The 24,560-nt window shown below is 37.3% G+C and overlaps 1 protein-coding gene across 5 annotated transcripts in view; it reads left to right on the top strand.

The window, feature by feature from the left end:
• The window catches only part of NPNT (nephronectin), an 84,072-nt gene that overhangs the window by 15,201 nt on the left and 44,311 nt on the right, over nt 1–24,560 (top strand). The window contains exons 1-4 of one of the 5 annotated variants that reach the window (XM_047855448.1): nt 3,206–3,224; nt 3,324–3,374; nt 18,731–18,823; nt 23,116–23,208. In XM_047855448.1, coding sequence (XP_047711404.1) covers nt 3,221–3,224; nt 3,324–3,374; nt 18,731–18,823; nt 23,116–23,208 — 241 coding nt within the window. In that variant the 5' untranslated portion in view covers nt 3,206–3,220. Of the gene's footprint in view, nt 1–3,205; nt 3,225–3,323; nt 3,375–18,730; nt 18,824–23,115; nt 23,209–24,560 lie in introns of those variants that run through there. The other 4 variants (XM_047855444.1, XM_047855445.1, XM_047855446.1 and 1 more) reach the window with 4 other exon arrangements.

Below are 24,560 nucleotides of genomic sequence, written 5' to 3'. Positions count from 1 at the left end.
GTGTTAAAATTTGTAGGTACTTAGTCAAATGTTTGCATGCCCACAAATAGCAAATAGGTAAACACAAATTGTAGCTCTTACCTTACTGTGTTTTTTTTTTAAACATGCATGGGTGCTTAGAGTTGATTTTATATACACTTACTATGGTAATAGCTTTTAATGGATAAATTGTCCCCTGTTCAATACGGTTTACATAAAGATTTCATGGTGTTTCACATAGATAATGGCTGTTTAAGGTCCTTTGTCCCTTGGATTGAGTTTTAAAATCATCGATGAATTAAAAGATTCATCGTATCTTAGTGTCTGTGTACAGTCAAGAACTAAGACATTCCCATGTATAGTTTCTTTTCCCAACTAAGGCAGAAAAAATTTTTTTTGAAACAATTGGGGGAGTTGGGGGAAAACTATAAAGAAATGATTTGTAGCTTTGTTAAATGTTCTGTTCTCTAATATTCTGTTGGATTCTGATGAATTCTGTAGCTCTAAGACTTACAAAGTAGTGGGCTGAAAGTTGGGATCATCCAAATTACTCAAAATATGCTGTTCATGGGATCTGTTGTCCTGGATATTGATGCTTTAAATGTCCAGTGTTGGATTGTTGTCTATGAATAGAGTTTGCCAGGCTCATATATAATATAAATTTTTTTGACAATGAGAAATGTAGTGTGAAATTTAAGGTTACGTTGTAGAGAAGTTTTTAGATTTACTACTTTTTCTAGCTGCAGATTAGGGTTGAGAGGTAGAAGTGCAGTGTCAGGGAGGACCTTTTCCTTTCATGCATGTACCTGGCACTTGTCACCTGTAAAATGTGCATATGTCATGCTGTGCTCTTTGCTTAAGAGGCTGTGCGACTCCTGTCTGGAGCATGTGGTAATTTTATCAGTCTTAGTCTGGGGCATTTCATCATTTGCTTTTCTAAGGTTATGCTTAACCTAGCATTTGTGCATTTTGTAATTAATTTACAGTGAAGTAAACCATACACTAGAAAATAGGCATACATTTGGATAATAGGTAGGCTCAGTTCTTTAGGGTTTCTCATCCCTCATTTTTTTTTTAATATTCAAAACCTAGGATTGACTTCATATCTGTAAACCTGCGTTTTGCAGGCCAGAAAAACTAATCTCCAAATAGTTTAGTTTCTCTGGATTATGTTGGTCACAATTTCATAAAATCATCAGTGTGCTTATTATTTTTAACCATGCCTCATATCACCGAGAGCTCTCAACAAAGTTCATCATAGCAACACTCAGGTGAAATGAAGCAGTGGTTCTTGGGCAGGTCACAGGAAAGTTCTAGACTTGTAAACTATAAGTGGCTTGGCTTTGCTGTCAGGTTGCATGTATTTGCTACCGTGGCTGTTTTACAATGGCTGTGGAGAAACAGATTAGCGGGAGAAGATGGGGCAGATATTTCCATACTATGTGCTGCTAATGAATCCTATTTTAGTGCTTCTCACAGTGGTCTTTATATCACAAAAAATACATGTAGGGCATTTATTTTTGGCAGCTTTCACAAAAATTGTGGCGACAGTTGCTTGTGAAAATTTCCTTGTGCATCAGTAGAGGCTAGACCCCAGAAACTTCTTGGAAACAGTCTACTCCGGGTTTAACATTGCTTTGACTTAAAATGCAGTTTTGTATAGTTTTCAAAATGCAAATTTTAAAACATGGGCTAAAATCTCATGCCAGAAGCCTTATTTAATGGATATACATATCGATACCATACATTTTACTAATCTATGTGTGTCAAGGCTGACTTACATAAAGTAGGAGAAATGTGACCCAACTTAAGATATTAGAAGACAAAAGTAAACTATACAGAACTGTTTGGCTGCTTTGTACTAATATAATGAGTTAGAAAGTAATGATGTTTGCTATTCTTTATTGTTTACCTTTATTTAAAATCATTTTATTTTTCTCGATAAATTTGATTATTTACAATTGGCAATTAAAGAGTATTAAAGAAACGGTATCCTTTTATATTTTTTCCTTATAATACATAACCATAGGCATAAACAATTGTCCTTAATATGTGATCCAGAATGTAATTTGCAATTTATGCTTTGATTTATTTTCAGCCTTTTGCTAAAATTGTACCTGATATATTCATTATTCTATTTTAAGAAATGTGTCAACATCAAGATATGGTGAGTTCTTTTAAAGTTAACATCAACAACAATAAGATACAAAACACTAATTTATTATGAACCTGACCAATATGAAAAATATCTCTAACAAGCATATATGTATATATAGACACACATATATGCATATGTGTGTCTGTATGTATATGTATATATATATATGTGTGTGTGTGTATATATTGAGATTTGAGATATATGTATATATATACGTGTGTGTATATATATATATATGAAAAAATATGTGCCTTTAAAAATACAGAACAATCATTCTGGATCAATAGTTAAATTATTGTGTCAAATTGGGCTTAGAAGATTTTTCATCTGGTATTACCCTAAAAAAGGCTCCATTCACTGAATTTTAATTTATGAAAATAAGTATATAAATCAAAAGTTAAAGCCAATATTTTACGCCTTAAAGAGGGAAGGTATTAATCCACAAAGAAGTAAAAAATCCTCTCTTCCCTTACCTCCAGGACCTCTAGGCTGGTCAAATCCTAACCATTATTAGTATTGTTTCAAGTTTCTTCCATTTACTTTCATTAAACCGGGTTATTTATGTATCTTCAAGTGAAATGGCTGAGCTTTCACGGTAATTCTTGTTGCTATTGACAACCAAAGCAGCCATGCAAGAAGAAAATGCTGTGGAAGGAAAGAAAAAACAAACCTTAATATTTCCTCCCCAAAGCTGGAGAGAGAAGGGAACACAAAATATGTAAGAAACAGGTAAGTAAAGATCTATCCATTTAAAAACTACCAGCCTTGGTTACTAATTGATTCACAGTTCTAATTTTTTTCAGATATTTTGTCCAACACTCATTTAAATAAAAGGATACTGTCTCTTGGGACCAAAAATTAATATTCTGAAAATGAAAAATTGGATTGGAAAGGTACAGTGCCGTGAGCGGTCTGAAATCTTCTAATTTAGAATTTGGACTATGAAAGAATAGCACAACTTCACTTGGTTAATATTTTTGTTACAAAATGTTTTTTAATGACAAAATGGTGACTAAAATATTACTATTTTAAACATGTCCTAGATTTTTTTTTTTTGTTTCAGAAAAGCACTGAGAGTTGAATATGTGTAAGTCTCCGGGAATGTAACAAGTTGCTAAATACCCAAGTCCAGCCTCCTTACAGAGAAAAGATCTGGAATTTCTTTTTTTGGACATTTGTTTTGCAGCTTTCTACGTCTTAAGGCAGAGAATAGCCAGGATAAGGTGCCAGCTCAAAGGTTAGATGAACATATTTCTTGAAATAATTTTGGCTAATCTATGTCTTGAAAGGCATAACCTCTAAATAATAACTTTACAAAGCTATCAATAAAACTTAACCTTAGTTGTGTTTTTGAGTTGCCTTTTTTGGGGAAAACTATATTTTTTAGAGATGTACTTACTCTTCATAATTATGTAAGTTAATTTTATTTCAGTTATTACATTAAACTTTTCCCTTTCAGTTTATAATTCCTTTCTCCTGTCTTATGAATCTAATAAATTGACCTCCATTCTAACTTAAAGGACAGTTTATATTTTTAATACTTAAAGAAGCAAATTTTAAAAAAGTGCACCAAATGAAATTACTAACACCAGCCTATCATTAACCTGAGGGAATTGTATCTCATATCATTAATTCTCCGTGGAAGAATTCAGGTAAGAAATATTTTTATTGCGTAAAATATAAAAGATGTTATAATAGGACTTAGCAGTGTTCATGTTGTTTTGGTACAAAAAAGGTTCCTCATTTAAAATATTTTTGGAAGTGAATAATGTCACTTAACAAATCACCCTTATGACACTTTAGTGGAAGATTCTAGTGAAATAGGTGAAATTCTCTTTAGTGGAATTGGGGCCAAGAAGGCAATGTACTTTAAACTGATAGATAAAAGACACTAGCACATGTCATAGAAAATGTTTTTAAGAGAGGATTTTAATAAAAACATTTTGGGGAAAATTTGATAGTGCTAGAAGTAAAAGTTAAAGGGTTTCTTTGTTCAGAGGGATTTAAAAATAATCACAGTGTATGTATTTTATAGTTAGTAAGAGTTAATAGGTTTAACTAGCAGAACTACAGCTGAAGTTAAGGAAGCAATGCCAGAGAAAGTGCTGTTGAGCCTTGAACAATAGAGGTTTGAATGCACCGGTACACTTATGCATGGATTTGTTAAAAATACAGTACAGTACGATAAAGTATTCTCCTTACTTTCTTAATAACATTTTATTTTCCCTAGCTTGCTTTATTGTAAGAATACAGTATGTAATATATATAGCATAAAATAGGTGTTAATCAACTGTTTATGTTATCGGTAATGCTTCCAGTCAAAAATAGGCTATCAGTAGTTAAGTTCTTGGGGAGTCCAAAGTTATACACAGAATTTTGAGTGCAAGGCGGTTGGCACCCCTAACCCCTGTGTTGTTTAAGAGTGAACTATAGAATGTGTCACCAACAGACCTAGGTTCAGGACCTATTCCTGTGACTTACCAATTATAAGATAATAGACATTTTATTTAACTTTTCTGAGCCACAATTTCCTAATCACTAGATCTACTTTGCAAATTGTCACTGGCTATGAGTGCCTCATGCAGAACAATTCTTGATAAATGTTTGCTGTTATTAGTGTGTGGTCAATATGTAGAACATATAGAGTGTAATAATATATAACTATATATGGAATACTTTGAACACCTTAGTGTTTGACTAGGGTCCTTCCTAATATCCACAGATTAGCATGTTTTTAAATACATTTGTTTTTATGCCCATTTTTTGAAAGCAATCAACTGGAAGTGGATTTCTCATATTATTCATTTCTAAAAATAAAATTTTCATCGAATAGCTGTCTGTGTTTCTGAACCATTCTTTTTCCACGTCTCTAATAATATCCATTTGCAAACCTCAGAGGGGAGTATGGATTTGGTTAGCTAACCAAAGGAAAAGGAACCGGAAGAAACTAGAATTCAATTGTAGAATTACATTTAGAGTTGCTATGACTTATTTGACAAACATTTGAGAACTTAGTGGAAGCAAGGACCTAAGTTAGGTGCTGGGAGAGATTGAAGGATTAGTAAAACATAGACTCTCTTTTGTGAGGAGCTAATTTGGTAAGATGATTATCTCTTATTCCTGCTAGGATTCTAAAGTAGGAAAGAGTTTGGAACAAAGAGTTGAGACTGTTCAGAGGAAGAGACACTTCTTGCTGGAGAGGATTCAGGAAGATTTTATGGACTGGGTGGTGTTTAGTTGATTTATTTATTGTACAGAAATATGCTGAGTGCTATTACCTGCTTGATGTCTCTGCACTGCAGATATCATTGCAATGGGATGAAGCTCTAGGCATCCATGTTGTTCATTGTCAGTGTTGAAGGTGCACATATTAGGACAATACTGGGTGAGAGGTGTGTTTTGCTATAGGGTACAGCAAAAGCTGTATTAGCTGTGCTAATAGGTCAGATTTTGCATACAGGTGAACTTGGTTTCCCTTTCAGAGTATTTTAACATTTCTTGAAATAGTTGCCAGTGTTTCACAGGAAAAATGGTTGTCAGCATCAGATTTTCTTGCAAAATCGGGAGTCCTGTATTGCTGCAGGGAATTGGTGGGCTGGGGTTGGTTGCTTAGTGGCTGTCCTGCTTGGCAAAAGCATGTACTCCATTTTGCCACGTGGCTTACTCCTTCAGGGCAAATGCCTGGGACCTATAGGCATTTGAGGTTCTGGGGCTAATTTCTGAATGTTTTCCTGATTGGTAGTTTAGAGAACAGCCGTTTGAGGCTCAGGATTAGAGGCGATTACAGTAAACCTGGTGAGCAGTTAGGTTTTATCTTAAGTAGTGGTGGTGAGAACACAGAGAAGGATAGGGATTGAAAGATACTTTTACAAAAGGAGGGAGAGGCATGTAGCATTAGGACAGTGGTGGGGAGCTCGGGGTTTGCAGACACCCACTGCTGGTGTGGCAGCTACTGCCACTGTGAACTGTGTTTTTGAGAAACGTGCTTCACCTTTCTTAACAACAGCTTCTTTTTTGGTAAAGTGTAGGTGAGAGCCCTACCTCATAGGTTTTTATGAGGATCAAATGAAAAAAATGCTTACAAAGCACTTGGCTCAGTAACTGCAGCATATGTTAATTCGCATTCAGTAAAATGGTGGCTGATGATGATGGTTGTGAGGAATGTAGAAGATGGAATCAAGGATGATGCCCATTTCTGGTGTGTTATTCCGTGACCTAGAGAACATTGAAGAAAGTGCAGGTGATGACTTCCATGTTCAATGTGCTATGTTCGGAGCGCTTGGTGAGACTTTGCAGTGGAGGGTGTGGTATGTGATTGGTCTAGAGCTCAGGGGCGAGATCTGAGCGGGACCCAAGCTGTGATCTGGTGATCTCTTCACCAGAGTCTTACACAAAGCTTCCCTCCCCTCCGTCAGCTTCTTCAGTCAGCATCGATAATCATCGCTACTGTGTCCATAGAGGATCAACTTAAACGGTGTATGAAGAATGTGGGAGAGGGAAAATAGTACATTGCATGTTGGTTGAAATGTTATCTACTAGTTTTAAGTTTTTGAAAACCATTTTGACCAGGGAAAAAAATCACCCTGTACAAACGTTACATCCTTTTTCCCCCTTTCGGTTGGCTTTTTCTCTTTTACATCACGGTGACTCCTAATTCTAGGCAAACATTCAACTCAAAATGAACCATTGTTAGGAATAAATGGCCACGCTTATTTTGGAAGTTTGTATTCTTTCTTAATTCTTGTTTTCTTTGCAAACGTTCTGAAAATCAGCCCTGCCTCAAGTTCTAGCTTAGATGCTACCTTCTCTTCTCTGCCTTCCTTACCTTAGCAGTGGGAATTCTCCTTTCCTTTCTGTGCATTTAGCTGTAACATATGCCTGGAGCTTGTCTCACACTGCCCTGCCCAGTGGTTATTTGTAGATCTGTGTCATTCATTCTGCTAGACCGTTAGTTCCATGAAGCTACTGTCTGTGTCTCACGTATTTTTATAGCCAGTGCGGTAACTTCCACTGTGTCTTGTGCAGTTCAGCTCAGCTCGGCACACTTGTGAAGGTGTAAGGACCAGGACCTCTGTGAACAAGGGACGAAAAAGATACACAAGACATAATCTCAAGAACTAGATTGTGGTTTTCAGGAAGGACAATTTACTGAAAAAAATGAATATATTGAATTTGCCTGTCTTATGACCTTGTTACATATCATAGATCTTAATTCTTTATGAAGGTTCCAAAAAAAGAAATTGAAAACACATAAAATATAGTCTGATTGTGGCATCTGCTGTTTACAATCCATTGATGGTTTGCAATTATGGATGGACTCCTGATTCTTTGAGTGTAAGGCCCTCCAGGCTGACAACTGCCTTAATTTTAAAGGATTATTTTCTGCTGTATAGGCACTGTGAGAGTGGACTGCTATTGTATTTCCAGACTGTCTGCTGCTTCTTGTATCTCTGGATTCTCTTACGCTGCTGGCTCTGCATGAAAGGCACTTCACCCATCCATGTGGTGAATTCCTATTCGTCCTTTAAGATTCAGTTCACATTTCCTCTTGTAAGCTTTTCCTGACAGTTTTTGCTACCCCTCCCTCTTTACAGAGAAATCTTTTTTTTCTGTATTCTCTTAACACCTTGTACACCTGTCATATCCATCTTTGTTGGGAGACTGTATGCTGGTTCAGAGAAGGTACTGTGTATTTAAAGAGCGCCAAGTCTAATGGAACTAGATAAGGAAAATAGCTAATGATGATACATAAATAACTTATGATAGAGGTATGTGCAGAGGCTTATGAAAGCAAGGGCTCCAAACTCAGAATGAGGGTCTAAAGCAAAGTGGAGATGGTAATGTTTAATCTGAGTAGTAGTGACGCCTGAGTAGATATTAGTCCAGCAGACAATGGAAAGAAGCACATTGCATAGAAAAGAATGGAAGTCTCAGAGTGTGTTGTTTTCTGGGAACTGCAATTAGTTGGTACTTTTGTGGATGTGATTGCAGATGAGGCTAGTGGGGTAGGCAGGGGTCAAATCAGAAATGTGGTGTTGGAGCTTGAACTACTACAATGAGCTGGGTAAACATGACGAGGAGTCGGTGAGTGAGTGAGTGTAAGGAGGAGAATATCATGGTGAAATCATGGGTTAGTGAGGTCCCTCTATTGGTAGATCAGGCCTGGATTGAAGTCCATGGTACTGGAGGCAGGAAGGCCACTATGCCACCACTTATTTACCCAGTCCTTCACTGATGGTCATTTAGGTTGTTTCTAAATTTCTGTTTAGGATTTTTCATCAGATAAATTTGGAACAGTAAATAAACTAATGTTTTCTTTAAAAACACAAATGCGCCTCCCATCAAGTCTATGCACCGTCACAAAAGTGATTCCATTTTTTAAAAATAGTTCTTTGTACATTTATTCATCTGTTTTGAGAGAGTGAGCGCAAGAGAGAGCATGAGAAAGGGAGGGGCAGTGAGGGAGGGAGAGAGAGAGAATTCCAAGCAGCTTCTACACCAGCAGGATGGAGCCTGACATGGGACTCAAACCCACGAACCAAACCGTGAAACCATGACCTGAACTGAAACCTAGACTTGGATGCTTAACTATGTCCCTAACTCTTTTAAACACAGGAATTCTGATGGTTGAAAGAAGTGATAATGGTTACATTAAAATTTTCTGGCTTTTTGCAGTGATCGCTCAGTAAACCTCAAAATTACAGCATCATCTCCTCAGCTAAGACAAATATAAGTATTTTCAATGAAAACAAATACTTTAATGTTTCCTTATATCCTAAAGAATTATTACGTTATGAAATCAGTTATCTTATAGATTTATTTTACTCCTTCCCAAAACCTTTTCTGACTCTCTTAAATCTGTATAATTGATCATTTCCTCTTCTGTATCCTTTAAAAATGCATCTGTTATTAAGACATCTTTGCTTACTTCTGTCTTTCCTTACTGGACTTAGCCTCCTGAGGATGAGGACTTGGCATCTCATTGGCATCTCATTCTTAATACAATGTCTCAGACATGGGAGCCTTTCCTCTTTGCCATCCTTAACCTCATTATAGCTACCATTATATTAAGCTCTTACTGTGAGATGGGTACTGTCCTAAGCACTTTATTTGGATTTTTCTCAGTTGGCGGTTCCAGGAACTCTATGGATAAGTTCTACACGTACCATGTGGGTTTCCTATTCAATAAAAAATGGGAATTCTGGCAACTTTGTCAGATTCAACCTATGATCTGCATTTTATAGCAGAGAGAAGGTGGGTAATCTGCATAGGTCATAGTGATAGAGTTGGGACCCCAGGGGTCTAACTCTAACACCTGTACTCTTAAACCCTCCTCAAGAGTGCACTGGTAAGTGAACAGTGGTTCACAAGTGAAGTAATACTATTTGTCAAGGTGTGCATATTATTCTATTGGTGTTTATAAATTTTTCCCATTTTTGTGTTTGAAAATTTTCAACTCCACAGAAGTTTTGACAGTATAAGAACACCCATATATTCTTCTTCTACAATTATTAACATATTGTACATTTTTTTGCTCTCTATTTAAACCATTTGAAAGTACCTTGGAGACATAATGGCACTTCATGCCTAAATATTTCAGCATGCATCTCCTGAAAACCATGACATTTTACCTACAAATCACAGTATCATTATCATATTTAAGAAATTTAACATAGATACAGTAGTATCCTGTAATAAGCAGTCTAGATTTCTCCAATTATCTCAAAAATGATTTTTTATGGATTTTTTTCCTTTTGCATTCAGAGCCAATCAAGGATCACATAGTATATCTAGTGGCATTCCCTTTTGGTCTCCTTTAATTTAGAATAGTTCTGTCACTTTGTCTTTTTTTTTTTTTTTTTTTTGCTTTTTGACAATGACGTTTTTTTGAGTGTACACCAGCTGATTGGTAGAATGTTCCACAATTGATTTAAACTAAACCTTTTATGCAAGAATATTACATAGGTGGTCATTTATTACGATACTCCCATTGCACACAATGTAGTTCTATTTTTGGTGATGCTAAGTTTGATCACTTGATTAAGGTCCTCAGATTTGCCACTGAAACATATCTTCTTTTTATAATTAGTAACCTGTTGGATGATACATTGAAACTGTTTTGACTGTTCTGTTTCCTAACAAACTTCTAGCCCATGAAAGCTTTAATATCTATGGATAGTTATTTCCAAATTAGTTATTTCAGTGGTTGTTGCAAAATTTTTTGGATTCTGTTATTCCTTCTGCGGGTTAGCTGTCATTCTTTTTTTTTTTTAATTTTTTTTAATGTTTATTATTTTTGAGAGAGACAGAGAGCAAGCAACAGAGGGACAGAGAGAGGAGACACAGAATCTGAAGCAGGCTCCAGGCTCTGAGCCATCAGCACAGAGCCCAATGCAGGGCTTGAACCCACGAACCATGAGATCATGACCTGAGCCAAAGTCGGACACTTAACCTACTGAGCCATCCAGGCGCCCCTAGCTGGCATTCTTCTATAAAGAACTCTGTCTCCTTTTTTAGAATCACTTTGGACATATGGGTTCTTTCATTATTTGTTATCAGTTACGATTCCTATTTTTCTTTGTGCTCAAATCATTCCAAATTTGGCCAGTGGGAACACCCCCAAGCAATCTCCTATGTCCTTTTCACTTGTTTCCGCCATTCTTTGAGTACATCTGTGTTTTTTGTCTCAGCAAAATATTCCAGCTTCCCTGACCCAGCCCTGATTCCTTTATTGTGGAATGGTATTTAGAAACAAAGATCTGGGGGGCTAGGTGTGCTGATTGTTGCTGTTAACCTAAGAAAAGAGAAAAAGTAAAATCTATTTCACACTTCCAAATAAGTAGTAACAATTTCTTATGTGTTCGTAAAGTATCATTTGGTATTAATCTAAATTTCACTCTTATATCGCATTAGAGAACAGGAAAATTAGAATTCTAAGTAAACTCAAAATGATAGCAACCTTTAGAAGATTTTTTAAGTGGTCAGCAATAGTGCTTAACTATGTTAAATAGAAACTGGTTTGAGATACAAAGGTGCAGATGCAGGCACTTTCTCTGGTCTACTTCAGGAATTAAAAGTTAAATAGAGGAAATAGGTAATGGGTAAATATGTGTGAGTTGGATATTCCCAAAGGCCAAAATAAAATAAGATTGTCAGATAGCTCTTGGAAGATGACATTGCATAGACCAGAAACATTTGTGTATTTTAACTTCATGCCCTAAATGATAAATTGATTGGCTGACTTAATGTTTGACTATAGTTCCTGATTAAGTTCTTAGTAAAAATAATGTTAGATAAAATGCAAGAGCAAAAGAAAATCGTAGAGGTAGCACTCCTTCAGAAGAGATAGCAGTTATATACTTCATTAGTGATTCAGAATCTGGGATCTGTTACAGAACAAGCAATGGAGTGGGATTATGGCAAAATATTCTGGTTACTTTAATTTTCTTAAATTATAGATCGCGTTCTTAACTGTAAATTTCTTTCCTGAAAATGTAACTAAAATACCTTTACATCTTTAATCACTTTGACACTTTTACCCCTCTCATCCTTTCCTGCGTGGTGTTTTTCCTCTCCTCTTCTATCTAAAGCCCCTCAAAATGTTAGGTTTTCTGGCTTTTTTCTTAATATAAGAACTGGTGGATTGACCATGAAACTGGGGTAAGAGTTCTTTTCTGGTATTGGGCAAGTCATTGAACATTCCATGCCTCCACTTTTGTGCTGGTAACATGAGGATAAAGTCTGTCTCTTTCCTGCCACATATGGATATTGTGAGGGTGAATTTAACCAGTCATATAAAATGAGTTCTGTATTCCTGAGAACATTTAATACGTAGTATTTTATAGTGATAACAATCAGGGACATTTTTATTTCAGTTTTTACTACACCAGGAATTGGGATTTGGAAATCGGATAGTGGACACTAGGATACAGGATATTAGGAAGCCCGCAGAGTTGTTTTTCTCTAGAGATCTTAAAATCTGGAGGATTCTTTCTTCTGGATTTTGTTGTACCTGCCCTAGGGAGTAGCACAAGGTCCTTTCCAGTGGAGTCCTGTGAAATTCTGCCTCCATTTCTTCAGGTCTCGTGAATAAGTACAGCACCGAGCTGTTTCCCGCTTCTTTCAGCAATTCTCTCTCTTCCAAGGCCACTTGCTTTTTGTAAAAGATACTCCTCATCATATGTTCTCAGAACAATGAGTTTTTCCATAGCTGGGTTCTCTGAAGCTTTAGGTATAATGAGAGCTCTCTGCGATCTCCCTGTTTTGTAGCCAGTCATTCTCTTGCCTACCCTTACATACCTCTGTGTCACCTTTGTTTCTAAATTACATATCCTGGAGGACAAGGTTCTTTGTTCTGCTTTGAATAGTGCTGTATCTGACCAGCAACACGATGTAGATGGCAAAAATTACAAATGATTCTTAGGACCCTGAAGATAATCTTAGTTACATTAGAAAATCCTTCTCAAGTTACCAACAACACCTGAGGTTGAGTTGGTTGTTCCCCTTGTCTCTCCATCCCCACCGCTTGCTTGGGCATCTCAACAGGTCCTCAGGTTTTCACATGTTGATACTTGACTCCCTGCGTGATTAGTTTACATAAGAAATATTATATAGAACTGATGTGGGAGTTTAATTGTCCCCTGACTTATTTGAAAACTCATTACATAGCAGTGTCAGAAAACTGTTCGAGTCTCAGGAGCCCAGCTATATCAGTTAGGATGAATTTCTAAGAGAAAATTGTAGATTGCAGTCACACAGAAGGCATGGGGGCATGTGACATGAAAGACCTATGTCTGCCTTGCCAGTTGAGTCGTGCTGCTTTTTCTAGTTAAAACAATGACAGAGAGGTTATTTTAAGGGCACTTTGGAGATTATGCTGCAAGAATGCTAGTACATTTTGAGAGTGATTGCCCATTTGGGCTTCATTCTGCCATCCAGTTTTGGGGGGAAAAACCTGTCATTCATTGGTTGTCTGATCCTCACCTGACTTTCATTTACTGAGCTGCTATACCATATGTGATACCAGAGGAGAGTAGACCTCCAAATATGGCCCAAGTTCTTGTCTCTGACTCACACGAAGGCCAGAAAAGCAATGCTGCTTTTTCTGCTTAACCTTTAGCGCCAACAGACACAAATTGCAAATTTCCAAATTCCAGTTTCCTCCAAATCAAGTGTATCATCTATTTTTGATGTGTTTAGAAGATCACTCTAAAGTGGACCACTTACTCTTTTGATTTTTTTTTTAACCCCTGACCTGCTGTCCACAGCAGATTTTAAGGGTTGTTGTCTGCTGGCTCCTGAAAGCTCACATTCCAGTGGAGAGGGTTACCAAAAGGGGGACCAGTTTAGCAGAAGTTGGAATAGTGTTTCTCTAGCCTCAAGATGAATACGTATTTTTGATCTAATTCTTTAGATTTAGGAATGAAGTTCTTTAGCTACTTCTATGATTATTTGGTTAAATTACAGGTATAAAATAAATTTGACAAGTTGTTATTCCTTTATTAGGATCTATTCATAACATTTCTGTCCTAAATGCGTACCAAAGAAAACATTTGCTGGCTTGCTAATAAACACAGATAAAGTCAGATTCCATAACCTTGTGTTCAGGGATAATCAGGAATTGTATTTGGCTGCAAATAACGGGCACAAAGAACAGTGCCAGCATGGTTATTCAGGGTTAATATTGTGACTTCTTGCTCTGTACTCTTCTCCCTTCTCAGGATCCCCTCATGGTCATAAAGTGGCCAGTGTAGTTCAGCCATGACTAGCCAGCCCCCTTTTGAAGTAGCATTCCAAAAGCCCTACGCAGTAACTTCTGTTTACCTATAGTTGGCCAGAATTTAGTCACTTGGCTACCCATATCTACTAGGGAAGATAGGGAATGTTGTTTTCCATAGCCAACTCATTCCCCACTCCCCAAATGAGCAAACAGAAATGCCATTCACTTTTTAAAAAAATGCTTATTTATTTATTTTGAGAGAGAGAGACCGTGTGAGTAGGGGAGGGGTGGAGAGAGAGAAAGAGAGCGAGAAAGAGAGAATCCCAAGTAGGCTCTGCATTGTCAGCATGGAGCCTATGTGGGGGCTCCAATTTATGAAGTGAGATCATGACCTGAGCCTACGCCAAGAGTCAGTTGCTTACCTGACTGAGCCAGCCAGGTGCCCTGCCATTCTCTTTTTAAAAAGAAGGGAAAAATAGATATTTGCAAGTGCCCAGCAAGATTTCTGCCGCTGGTGCCTTTTATGATCTGCCCTAACCCTTTGGCTCCTCTGCTGTTGTAAGCACTTGAGAGTGGAGCTTCATTAGCACACTTGGCACTGGGAACCCCTTCACTTCCCTTCCCCCGTATTTTATGCATATTCTGAAAGGCTTTTGTCTATCAAACAAACTAGACTTTAAACTAAAGGCTGTAACAAGAGATGAAGAAGGGAATTATATAATAATTACAGGGTCTATCCATCAAGAAGAACTAACAATTATAAATGTCTATGCACTGAATATGGGAGCCCCCAAATATATAAAACAATCATAAGCAACCTTATTGACAAGAATGTGGTAATTGCAGGGGACTTTAATACCCCACTTACAACAATGGATAGATCATTAGACACATGGCCAATAAAGAAACAAGGGCCCTGAATGATACATTGGATCAGATGGACTTGACATATATTTAGAACTCTGCATCCCAAAGCAACAGAATACACTTTCTTCTCGAGTGCACATGGAACATTCTCCAAGATAGATCACATACTGGGTCACAAAACAGCCCTTCATAAGTATACAAGAATTGAGATCATACCATGCATACTTTCGGACCACAATGCTATGAAGCTTGAAATCAACCACAGGAAAAAGTCTGGAAAACCTCCAAAAGCATGGAGGTTAATGAACACCCTACTAAAGAATGAATGGGTCAACCAGGCTATTAGAGAAGAAATTAAAAAATATATGGAAACAAATGAAAATGAAAATACAACAATCCAAATGCTTTGGGATGCAGCGAAGGCAGTCCTGAGAGGAAAATACATTGCAATCCAGGTCTATCTCAAGAAACATGAAAGGCTTTTGTCTTCCATCCCAACTCTCAGCCTCTTAACCTCTAAGGATTTCTTCAGATCATGATTTCCTACAGGGGGCCTTTCCAGGATCTGCAATCATAGCTGTGACTATAATAGATTATGACCGTCCTGCCCCTCCCCCCTTTCTTCTTGCATCTCCTCTCTCTGAAATCTTGGTAAGTTTTGGCCAGTATATTCCAGTTCCACAGTTAATTTTTCATATCCTCGGTGACTCTCTCATCCTCCCTGACACTCACCTAGTATAATACATGTATATAACAAATGTCCAATGCATGTTTATCGAATTCCACCACAGACCTGATGCAAGAGAATGGGAGAAGGTCCTTTTGTGCAATATTTTTCAGAGTGTTTTCTTTTTATGAGAGAAAACGATTGGTTACATCAGCGTTATGAATATCCTATTCCGTTGGTAGCTGTTGGCTAATACTTAGGTCATTAGTTACTTTAGCGTATAGTCTGTTGGATGGAAGTACAAACAGCAGTTTGAAAATTACTGACACTGTAAACATGTGAGAAACATTAACAGTCTTGGCCTTTTGGAATGTGTGCTTGTGATGTGCCTAAGATTAGGGCACTCCACTGAGAACAAACAATGAGAAAGGGAGGGGGACAATCAAAGCTTTTGTTCCTGTACAGCACCTGAAAGTACCATAAATGGATGGTCATCAAGCTGTTCAGGGGGTCAAAGGCAATAAGCCTAGGCACCTAAAGTTTGTTTGATAATGTGTCCTCTTCTAAATACATTTTTCATGTTTTTAAGTGGTACTTCCCAAAGTACTTTTTCATGTTTTTTAGAGATATTTTCAAATTCCAGCTATTTGGGGGGATTATTACTTCGACTTACACTTACTGATTTTGAGATGTTTACTTTATTTTTTAAATTATGACACTCTGGGTGCCTCAGTGATAATTGATTCGTTCAGGTTGTATTCATATATAAACATTAAGATTTATGGAAAATCTTTTAATATGAAAAAATTTTTAACATGCATTTCTTGGTTATGGGACCTGGAAATAACATGAAGAATAGTTTATTTCTGGGACTTGTTTTAAAAACTGCACATAAACCATCCACTCGTGTCCAGTTGACTGTAGAATCATATCGAAGACCCTCCTAGACGGTTCATTTCTTCTCAAAGACCTGAACAAAATTGCTTCCTCTTGAATTTCGTGCCATGTCTAAAATCAGGTTTTAAGAATTTTCCAAGTGCAGCTCTCTACCATTTACACTTTATACTCTGCTCATCCCTTCTTTCTGCAAGCTTTTTATTTTTTTTTTAATTTTTTTTTCAACGTTTATTTATTTTTGGGACAGAGAGAGACAGAGCATGAACGGGGGAGGGGCAGAGAGAGAGGGAGACACAGAATCGGAAACAGGCTCCAGGCTCTGAGCCATCAGCCCAGAGCTCGATGCGGGGCTCGAACTCACGGAGCGCGAGATCGTGACCTGGCTGAAGTCGGACGCTTAACTGACTGCGCCACCCAGGCGCCCCTCTGCAAGCTTTTTAATACTTGCTGAGCAGTACTTAGGATTAGTAGTGATACCAGGTGGGGTGATAGACAAGCAGGAAAGGTTTGAAGTAAAACTGGCAAATCAGCACTGTGGAGTGCCAGATGAGGGAGAGGTCAGCAAGGGCTGAGTGAGGAACTGGAGGACACACCAAAAAATAACTAGCACATTGGTTTTACAGGAGTGTTCAAGTTTTGAAGGAAGTGATGTTTGAGAATTGTGAGGGAGGAAACTAGGAGCATACCCCAGAATGGACGCAACCTTGGCTGCTATGGGAAGTAACAGGTGTCAGGGACTTTAGAACGCAGGGTCATTGTTGACTACATTCCCCTTGGTCTCCAAGAGGTGTCCACTCCTCACTCAGTGCTCACTGAAGCCCCTCTTTTCCTGTCACAAACAAATCATGCCTTTCACATATCAACTAGACTTTCTAGTCCATCCCACATAACATCACCAGGTTAATATCCTTAGAATTTTTATTTTCATCAGGTAATTATCCTGATGATGATGATGATGATGATGATGATAAACTTCCAGAAACTTCCCATTTCCTGTAGATACAGTATTTTCCTCAGTCTGAAATTTAGGGAACATCATCATCTGATAGCACTCACCTGTGATGGTCTACATCTCGTTTTTCCATTGACATTAAGCTATCTCTTCACTGCCTCAAGTATCCCCTGAGTAAATGATAATTTATTTTGCTATATAACTCTCCTTACCTTGGAGAGTCTTCCCCTTCTCTGTCTACCCATGCTTTAAGAACCAACTCAAGTCTCTTCTGAGGCTTTCTGTACAAATCTCTGTGGATATGATTGTGTGATGATTTCTTCACAAATTTCATACATGCCACCCATTTTTCTCATAAACAAATGTTGCCCTAAATGAAAAGTGATTGTTTTGTCTTTTCATCTACATTGTAAGCTCTTTGAGACTAGTGACAACGCTATACAACGAGTTTTCTTCTATTTTAACATCTCGCATAGCACTGTGTGCAGATTGGGCATAGAGCAATGTTTCTTAGTCTGGCACCATCACATTTTGGGTTGGATGATTTGTTTTTGTAGGGGACTATATGAGCATTGTAGAGTGCTTAGAGCCTCCCTGTATTCTACCTGATAGATGCCAGTAGCACCCTCCCCCCAGTATGACAACCAAAAATGTCTCTGTTTATACCAAATGTTACATAGGGGACAAAGATAGCCTCAGGTGAGAATCGCTGGTATAGAGGAAACAGAATAAATTCTGACCAGTGTCTTGGCAGAAATGGAAGACTGTAAAAAAGCTTTGAGTGACATTTTACAGCATTTTGGAATCTTGAGGAAAGACCAACTCAGTTGATGGAAGATAGTAATTGTAAAATAGAACTTCCTGTTTGCTGTGATAGACCACAGCAAGGGTGTAGGCAATTGCAACACACCTAGGGTTAAGAAAGATCAAGATGAAGTGGATCTTAAGTTGAAGTTCCAGAAATACTGAATTTTTAGTTTTTACTTTATTTCAAGCCATTTCATATTAGAAATAGCATTTCCAATAAAATAGATATTATTTAATGAGAAATTTATCTGGAGTTCATACATACCCAATATCTTTGGACTAAAAACTACTTTTGAAGCACTTTGGGGGGAATGAGTTTGAAATTACAGGTACAGGTAGGTTATTATAAAGTTGCAACTATTGACAAGTATCAGTTGTGTTTATTCATAGTTTTACCTCTTTTTTTTTTTTTTCTGCTTTAACATTATACTTAAGTTTAGGCAGTTTTCCAGACCCAAGCGATACACACACACACACACACACACACACACACCTTACATGTATGTGAGAGTATTTAGTCTAACAGTGTTTACCACACTCAGACATAGTGAATTTATATATTTCTGCTGTTCTGTTGTAAGTTCTTAGTCTTCTCTTTTATTATCAGACTACTATATGACATAGATGCTATACAGTTGATGTTCAACTGACCTAGAAGTAATGCATTAAATCCTCTCTTCACAGCTGTATGCCAACCACAGTGCAAACATGGTGAATGTATTGGACCCAACAAGTGCAAGTGCCATCCTGGATATGCTGGAAAAACCTGCAGTCAAGGTAGGAAAACAGACATAAATTACAATCACAAACCCCCTCTATTTCTGCCTAATATAAAAATTAGAGGTTCTCATGCCAAACCACTTTTCCACGACTGCTGTTTCTAAATGTGTGAGCTGCCATGTTCTGAAAGATAAAAATGTAATGTGAAATCTTAAAATGTATTGCATCAGAGGGCAATTAAAAGAATTTCATCCTCTTATTCATTGATACTAATTAAAATACACATTTAAAGAAGAGAAGCACAGCATCAGTAATGTAGAAGCCTTCCATTCTGCTCATCTTTGTTTCTCCACTAACTAGTTGGGAGGCTCTGGCTGATTTTTGGCCTCCTTGTACCCCTGTTAGATGAAACACCTTCAGTACTCAAAGTTAGGTAGGAGTTTGAGGTCCGTTCAAACTCTGAGCCCTTTCGTTTTTGAGATTAAATTCCGTTCAACTGTTACCAGATTGCAAAAGTTCCTCTGAGAAATAAAGATTTTGACCAATTTATTTTTGTTTTAAGTTGTTTATAAAAGCAGGTGTTTGCTCAGCACCGTGCTCAGGTAGTTTACATATATTATCTATTTTCATTATTACAGTGTCAGGAGGTAAAGTGTTATTTATGATAATTAAATGATAAATAATAGCTTATTGTTATTTTTCACTTAAAGAGATATCAGGGATATTAAGTATCTTGTCTAAGTTCACAGAATTAGTTGGTGAAAGATCCAGTATATGTCTATTTAGGACTGTTGGCCATGTAAGAAAAGCTGGGGTTAGATTTCACCAGAGAGATACAAGGATAAGAGTCAATTTTTACTTATTTCTTAAATGTAAGTAATATGTTCTATCCTTTTTAGTGTTGAATGAAACAGTTACATGGGGCCTGTCTCATAGATAACTTACTTGACCTCATCAGATATGGAAATGATATTTTTGAAACACTCCTGTTCATCAATATCTGATACTCCTTGATATGCCTCATGTAAACTCGTGACTTATGGGCATAATTTCCACAACAGTACAGAAAAACTTATGTTTAAAAGTATATGTAATTATTCCTGAACTGTCAGAGGAAACCCATGCTAATGAAATGTGACATATCCAATGGTAGGAGAAACTGTTATTCTAAAGTATGTTCTGTATTATCTGTTATTTGATTAACTTTTTTTCCAATGCTTCTTTTATGTCTTATAATATTTTTTAACTTGGAATTTACCAAACATACCTGGATAGTCTTTTTGAAGTAAGTGGAGTTTTTATGATCTCAGTTTACTCTTTTAAAAATCCATTTAATTTTCCTTCCGCAGTCTAAGTTTGCAAGTAGTGCCACGTTCAGTTCTGATTATTGAGTTCTCAATGTGTTCATCTTAGAGTTCCCACATGCTTCCTTTTTTAAAATGGTGAACATAAACTATCAGAGGTTTATGTTCAATATGGTACAATAGGTACAATATGTCAGTACCATAAAACTTTGTTGTCCTGATGCCAGGAATTTATACAAAGGAGGTTATTATAAGAAGCCACTGTTGAGATTGCAGAGAAATTCATTTAAATTTATTTTCAGGAACTACATCAACTTTAATATGCTTCAAAGACACTGAAACTATTATTGTAACAAGGATTTATCTCTGGGTATCTCCTATTTTCAGAAAAACCAGTTTATCATGTACTTTTTACTGTAATACATGCCTGTTTCTCTAAAGAGAAGTTGAAATTTACTGAGTTGAAATCTTGCCTCCTAAAACTATATTCCTTAGGGGGGAAGAGGATTTCATTAGTAGCAAAATGGGATTTTACACCCGCAAAAAATAGTGCGGACACTGAAAATGTAATTTCAAGTCCAATCTTGAATATAAAACCACAGCTTACAGTAAACATATGTTTTTGATTATCTCTTTCTTTGCCTTCCTTACCAAAAAAGCAATTGTGACAAGTTCCCAATGGCATGGTTTATGGTGTTTGAGAGCAAGAATCCTTTTTGGTCTCTGATTTCTAGATTCCTGAAAACTATTATTAAAATGACTTGCACACGCTAAGTGCACATTTAATATTTGCTAAATGAATGATTGTTTCATATAATGGCTCTTGGTCCTGAACACCATACTTGTAAGGGCTCCATGCAGTTGTGCAGTTGCCCGGTCCAGCACTGTAGGCAGTCTCTGAGTCTGTGGGCTGAGAGCCCTCGTCAGGGTGAGAGGCAGCTGTGGAGGAGCTGGCTAAGTGGGAGAACTGTCCAGAGACACAAGGAAATGATATTAGAGCAAATTGTCTATATCTGTTACATAGCAAATTAATGTAGACTGTTTTTATCTGGCACATACATTTTAATAAACTGGCAAATATGCCTCAGAGATATTGGAACTCCCAACAGGTTTCTTTTATCTTCAGGAGAAATGTCAAGAAGAGGTATATTTGAGATGATTTCATAGAACTGGAAATTAGCTTTTCATTGAAAGTAGGTTTCTGTGTAAGGCAAGTATTCGCTAAAAAATTTGTTGCAAGTTGTGTGATGTAAGAAATAACCTCCTGCAGACTTGATTGGTGGAGTGAACAGCTTGTATGAACGACAAGCATTTAGCAAGTGCTTTCAGAGCTACCTGGGGCAGCCAGAATAGCAGGGCAAGCCCACTTTGCAACTGGCTTAAGTTAATAGCCTTGTTGCAGGATTGGTGTGAATCTGCTGTGGGTGGCTCGCTTTTCCCTCTGAGTCACTTCTGGATTTGTGATAGCTAGATCACGTATAAAATCATAGTCTCGGCCTGATCATTAGCACATTCTATACGGCACATGGTACCTTTCACAGTAATGAAATGCTAATCCTAACTCTGGTTTGCTTTTCCTCCACCGTATTTTTCTGGTAATTTTTATTCATGCCTACTCTTCTCTTTGAGTCTCTGTACCCATACCAATTCTCTTTCCCCTCGGCCAAAAAATGATATTGTTATAGGTAATAATCTTTTTATAACTTTCTAATTAGGGAATGATTTTTATCATGTAATATGTCCTATCATTGCATATTTTCAGAAATGAAAGATCTATGTTCTTGAATGCAAGAGGTGGGCCCCCTTACAACCAGAGCCATGGCTAGGGTTAGGGTTGGCAATCAGGAAGTGCCATGGGCAGAACCACCCACAGTGCAGCGATCTCCTGGAAGGGTTGAGTCGAGGGCACATGGTCAGGTATGGGTCAGGCTTAGGGTTTGGAATCAGGAGCCAGAAGATTGAATGGACCACGGTTAGGTAAGTTCTCCTGATCACCCCCCTGCAGCCCCATCCTGGCCCTGGAAATGGTACCATGCAATTCTGGCTTATATTAAGGGCTTATAATAATTTCAGAAGAAACAGTTTATAAAATCAGTTCCTAATGTTTTGACAAAGTTTATGTTTCATATGTTGAATTCCTCACCCCAAGATCTAGTATCTCGTAGCACGGAACCAGACAGTGCATTTTGGTGGCTTAGGTAAATCTGAAAGTTGATTGCCTTCCTTAGGACAACAGTCTAAATGCTATACCCCTGGGTAGTAAGGTAATTCCAGATAGCCTTACTTTTTAAAAGATCTGTGGTTTCAACCCAGAAACCAGTGTTCATTTAATTTGGAATATTAACTGGTTATTAATAGTATGAAAGCCTTGAAACAGGATGCGATTGCCTTTTTGACTCTACTTTCGAGTTACTCATCTTATTTTGGTAAGTTAATAATGGCAAGAGTTAACCTCTTTTGTGGAAAGCTTACTGTATATTCCTACTAAGTGTGACCTAAATGTAACACGAGTTTTTACATGTGAATAACATTGGTGAACTGTCATGCTATTTATTTAAAAAAGCTCTATGCAAATCATAAATTTGTGCATAATTGTGGAGTATTTTAAACTATTGGACAACATAATAAGGAAAAGTCTTGATTGGACATTTAAGACTTCAGTGTCAGGTAGACTGTAATCAGTATTTGTATAATCGAGTTTTCTGTCTTTGTCAGTGACTACAATCAGGCTTTAAAAAATGACCATCTCTTTTTTAGTGGTTTCTCTAAAGATTGGTGTAGGAATGATGTATGTGTGTGTGCGTGTGTGTAAAAGGTACTTGTGTTCTTGGGAGGCAAGATGGCAGTGATAAATTTTAAGGAAAATAGAAATTAAAATTAAAAAACCAGAAGAACTAGAAACTTATTTTTAAAAAGCATGTACAGCATCCTTTTTGAAATCCACCAACTTTATGTAATTGTTTAATATATACTTATAAAGATTTTTAGGGCTAAAAATGACATCAGTTCAAAGTTGACTCTTATTACCTTCTTCCTGGTGTGAAGACGAACACTTCTACCCAACTCCTCTTGACCAAGGCAGTGAACAGCCTCTTTTCCAACCCCTGGATCATCAAGCCACAAGTTTACCTTCAAGGGGTGAGCGTGTATTATCTCAGGTGGTTTGCTCTCCCACCTGCACGGCTTCCTGCAGTTTCGTCACTTTTTGCAAATATCCTGAAGACTAGCCCCAGGAATACCCAGCCTTCGGCATCCTGAGCATGTGAAGCAAGCAACAGGAATTGTCACCTGGTGCTGATTCTCTGTGCTCTAAAAAGCCTGGAGCCTCCACTGTCCTTTCACTGCATTAGAAATATCATTGCTTCTCTTCTTCTTTTCTGGGCTTCCGAATGTTTTCTAAAAGTCAAATGGCAAAATAACCTTAATTTTAATAGGTGAAGTCAGGAATTCCAAGGCAACTGAGATTGGGATTTTGATGACTTTTGCTAAGTAGATATCAGAAATGATGAAGTCCTCTCCCCTGCCACCATATCTGGAGAATAGAGTTTTAGGTTACCTGGAAATCAAACCATACATTATTAATTTCATTCTTTTGATGTACATTTTGTGATATTAGAAAGCCTAGGTTCTGGTTCAGTATAGCCTTTAAGTGGCTCTGTGATTATAAGCAAGTCATTTAGTGTGTCTGAGTCTTAGCAAACCAATTAGTAACGGGGAGAGAATTCTTGCCCTATTCACCTGTAGGGCTGGTGTGGGAACAGGCATACCAGAAATACTCATGTTTTCATCATGATGAAGTTTTGTACGAAAGTTCGGTGGCAGCATGATTTTACAGTTTTTCTTCTAAAAGACTGTATCCTTTACCCACTCCTAAATTTAGAAACTTAGAATGGCTGAATTAAAATAGTTTAAATTATTAATTAGTTTCTCTCTGCTGATAGCAACTTAATGCACTTGTGTATCTTCTGCATACAGAATTAGGGCAATAGAAGTAATTTCAGTCACTGAGTTTTAAACAATGAAAGTTATGGCAGTTGAATGACATCTATTTGCCTATGACCTCCACGTTAGATAAAATGTAAAAGGTTAAATTTCTGAGACGTTGCCAAGTTTAAGGGTCAAAGAAGAAAAAAAAAAGTCTAAATGTATTGAATGGAAGATTATTTTCCTTAAAATCCATTGGGTTATCTTATTCAGTGAATCTATTCTAGATTTTTTAGGCTATTTTTCAGTGTCTGCATGCTAACAAAATTTCTGATTCTTTTTTTCCTACGGTGTAATTATAATGCTGTGCAGCTTGCATTTTTGTTCTGGACTCTCTTCTTACTCTCCCCTCCACCCCCCCATCCTACCTTCCCAAGCTCCTGAATCCATCAACCTGCTTAAATATATGCCTCACTGTAATAGATGTGCTTTAAGAATGTATATGTGATAATTGAAGCATTTGAAATGTAAGTGGTTTAATTGTAAAGTGATGTCTTTTGATGTGA

The sequence above is a fragment of the Prionailurus viverrinus genome, chromosome B1 (genome assembly GCF_022837055.1).
Source record: "Prionailurus viverrinus isolate Anna chromosome B1, UM_Priviv_1.0, whole genome shotgun sequence".
Classification (NCBI taxonomy): domain Eukaryota; kingdom Metazoa; phylum Chordata; class Mammalia; order Carnivora; family Felidae; genus Prionailurus; species Prionailurus viverrinus.
Note: the sequence above shows the minus strand (reverse complement) of the source record. Positions and strands in the feature narration are given on the sequence as shown.